We start from the raw sequence: 2,609 nt of genomic DNA, 5'->3' as shown, positions 1-2,609 counted from the left end.
CTGCAGGAGCAGCATTCACTCTTAACCACTGAGCAGTTCCTCCAGCTTCTACCTTATTTTTGATTAACATGTAATAATTGCATATATTAATGGGGCACAATGTGGTTTTTTTCAATACATTTACACAGTGTGTACTGATCAAGTCAGGGCCATTAATATTTCCCTCTTATTCTCACCTCTATATCTGGAGACTGAGCTCCTCTCAGATCTTCATAAAACATCTGACAGATTACTGTGAACTGTAGTCATCCACTGTGCTGTGCAGCCTGTGTCGGCACCATCTTTGGGTATTTACGTGTTTAGTACCTGCTCTCGAGCCCCTTGTCTTCCATTTCTACCTGTATCCTTAGATTAATGCTGGTTTTAGCATCCACTTACGAGAGAGAATGTATGATATTAATACTTATTTCACTTAAAAGTTCCTTCCATTTCTGCAAAGATGTGAAGAAAATGGAACAAATATACTTGTGCTTTAACATCAGTGACTCACAGTCTATATAAAATTTTATGTGAAAACTTCAAAATTTAATATTATTCCTGAAATATGTATATTAGTATTTGACAGAATCTTCAAATACTAATTACATAATTATTACCATTAACTTTTTACTTCTGTTAAATTTATATAACTAGTACTAGTATTTAAGGACTATTTCATGGTTGTAAAGTACCTTATCACATATAATAATGTATCTCTCTCTCTCTCCATATATATATATATATATATATATATATATATATATATATATATATATATACATGTCTTGCTAATCTCCAAAATTTTTGCTGCTAATGATTACTTTGTTACCTCATTCTGATATAAAAGTGAAGTTTGCAACTGCTCCTCTGATTGTAGGTAATGACCTTCCTTTGGAGTTTTCTAGGTCTTTTAAGAATTTCTTTGAATTAAAAAAATGAAGATTAGGAAAGTCAATTAAGAAAATGTTTGACCTATTTTATAGAGTTTTGGGAAGACTAGTTCTAATGTGTGATATGGTAGAATTTTTAAGATTAGAGTTTGGGACTATTTAATTATGTTACAATTTTCTCCTTTCTTTTTTCCTAAAGATAAAGTATTTCTTTTTGGATTAAAAAAATTAACCATACCACACAGATGGAGAATAAAAGGAATGTGACTGAGTTCATCTTGATAGGTCTTACACAGAACCCCCAAATGCAGAAAGCAGTGTTCGTGACATTTTTGGTTCTGTACCTGGTAACAGTTTCAGGCAACCTGCTCATTGTGGTCACCATCATCAACAGCCAGGCTCTGAGCTCCCCCATGTACTTCTTCCTGAGCCACCTTTCCTTGATAGATACGATTTACACTTCCTCTTCAGCTCCGAAGCTGATTGTGGACTCCCTTCAAGAGAAGAAAGTCATCTCCTTTAATGGATGCATGGCACAAGTCTATGCAGAGCACATTTTTGGTGCTACTGAGATCATCCTCTTGACAGTGATGGCCTATGACCGCTATGTGGCCATCTGCAAACCTCTGCACTATATGACCATCATGAGCCACAAGCTATGCATTCTCCTGGTGGGAGTGGCCTGGACTGGAGGATTTATCCATGCAACTGTTCAGATCCTCTTTACAGTCTGGCTGCCCTTCTGTGGCCCCAACATCATAGACCATTTTATGTGTGACTTGTACCCATTGTTGGAACTTGTCTGTATGGACACACATACCCTTGGTCTCTTTGTTGCTGCCAACAGTGGGTTCATCTGCCTGTTTAACTTCCTCCTCTTGATGGGATCCTATGTGATCATCTTGCGCTCTCTAAAGAACTATAGCTCAGAGGGCAGGCGCAAAGCCCTCTCCACCTGTGTGTCTCACATCACAGTAGTGGTTTTATTCTTTATTCCTTGCATATTTGTGTATCTACGTCCAGTGACCACTCTGCCACTTGATAAGGCTGTCGCTGTCTTTTATACTATGGTGGCTCCTATGTTGAATCCTTTAATCTATACCTTGAGGAATGCTGAGGTAAAAAATGCAATAAGGAAGCTCTGGAGAAAAAAAGTAAGTTCAGATAAAAATTAAACGTCATTGAACTTTACATATAGAGATAATACATGGACTCTTGGCCACCATTTTCTTTTTGCTCTAGAGATGAGAATGTCAACTATAATGTAGAATCAGATACTATTTGGATATAACTATTTCAGTAAAAATTTAAACTTGGGCTATCATCCATTTTTATGTTCTCCTGTCTCATATGTCTGTCATCACAACTAACTGCTTCTGAATTGACAAATATCTGTAAAGTGACTGAAAATCTGAAACATCTCTAGATTCTAAAAAGTTTGAACCTAGAATGTTAGTTTGATAGTAATAAATTTATGTAATATTGACATTGCTGATCATTAATGATAATGAAACTAACATATTTAATGTTTGACTTTAGATTCTGGGGTCCATATTAATTCTTTATTTTGCAAATTTTATTGTCTGTTAAATATTGGTCATGTAGCAAAAAGATACACTGTTCATTTTATACCTATAAGCCTTCCATTCTGTTATATTTTATCAGTTGAAATCCAATTGGGAGACAGACCACAAAGCATCCTTGACTTGAACAGATAAAATTTTCTAATAATGAATAATT

At 35.4% G+C, this 2,609-nt stretch overlaps 1 protein-coding gene across 1 annotated transcript; it reads left to right on the top strand.

Annotated features, from left to right (window-relative positions):
* Window positions 1-1,102: 1,102 nt before the first annotated feature.
* Window positions 1,103-2,044, top strand: LOC128101438 (olfactory receptor 4C12). Its single transcript, XM_052724532.1, has one exon. It carries the CDS (start codon window positions 1,115-1,117, stop codon window positions 2,042-2,044), a length of 930 nt encoding a protein of 309 aa, XP_052580492.1. The 5' UTR covers window positions 1,103-1,114.
* Window positions 2,045-2,609: the final 565 nt, after the last annotated feature.

The sequence above is a fragment of the Peromyscus californicus genome, unplaced genomic scaffold (genome assembly GCF_007827085.1).
Source record: "Peromyscus californicus insignis strain IS unplaced genomic scaffold, ASM782708v3 Scaffold_7__1_contigs__length_154581171, whole genome shotgun sequence".
NCBI classification, from domain to species: Eukaryota; Metazoa; Chordata; class Mammalia; order Rodentia; family Cricetidae; genus Peromyscus; species Peromyscus californicus.
Note: the sequence above shows the minus strand (reverse complement) of the source record. Positions and strands in the feature narration are given on the sequence as shown.

Excerpts from the sequence above, each read along its gene's own strand:
- LOC128101438 (XM_052724532.1), top strand. The coding sequence starts at position 1,115 with ATGGAGAATAAAAGGAATGTGACTGAGTTCATCTTGATAGGTCTTACA.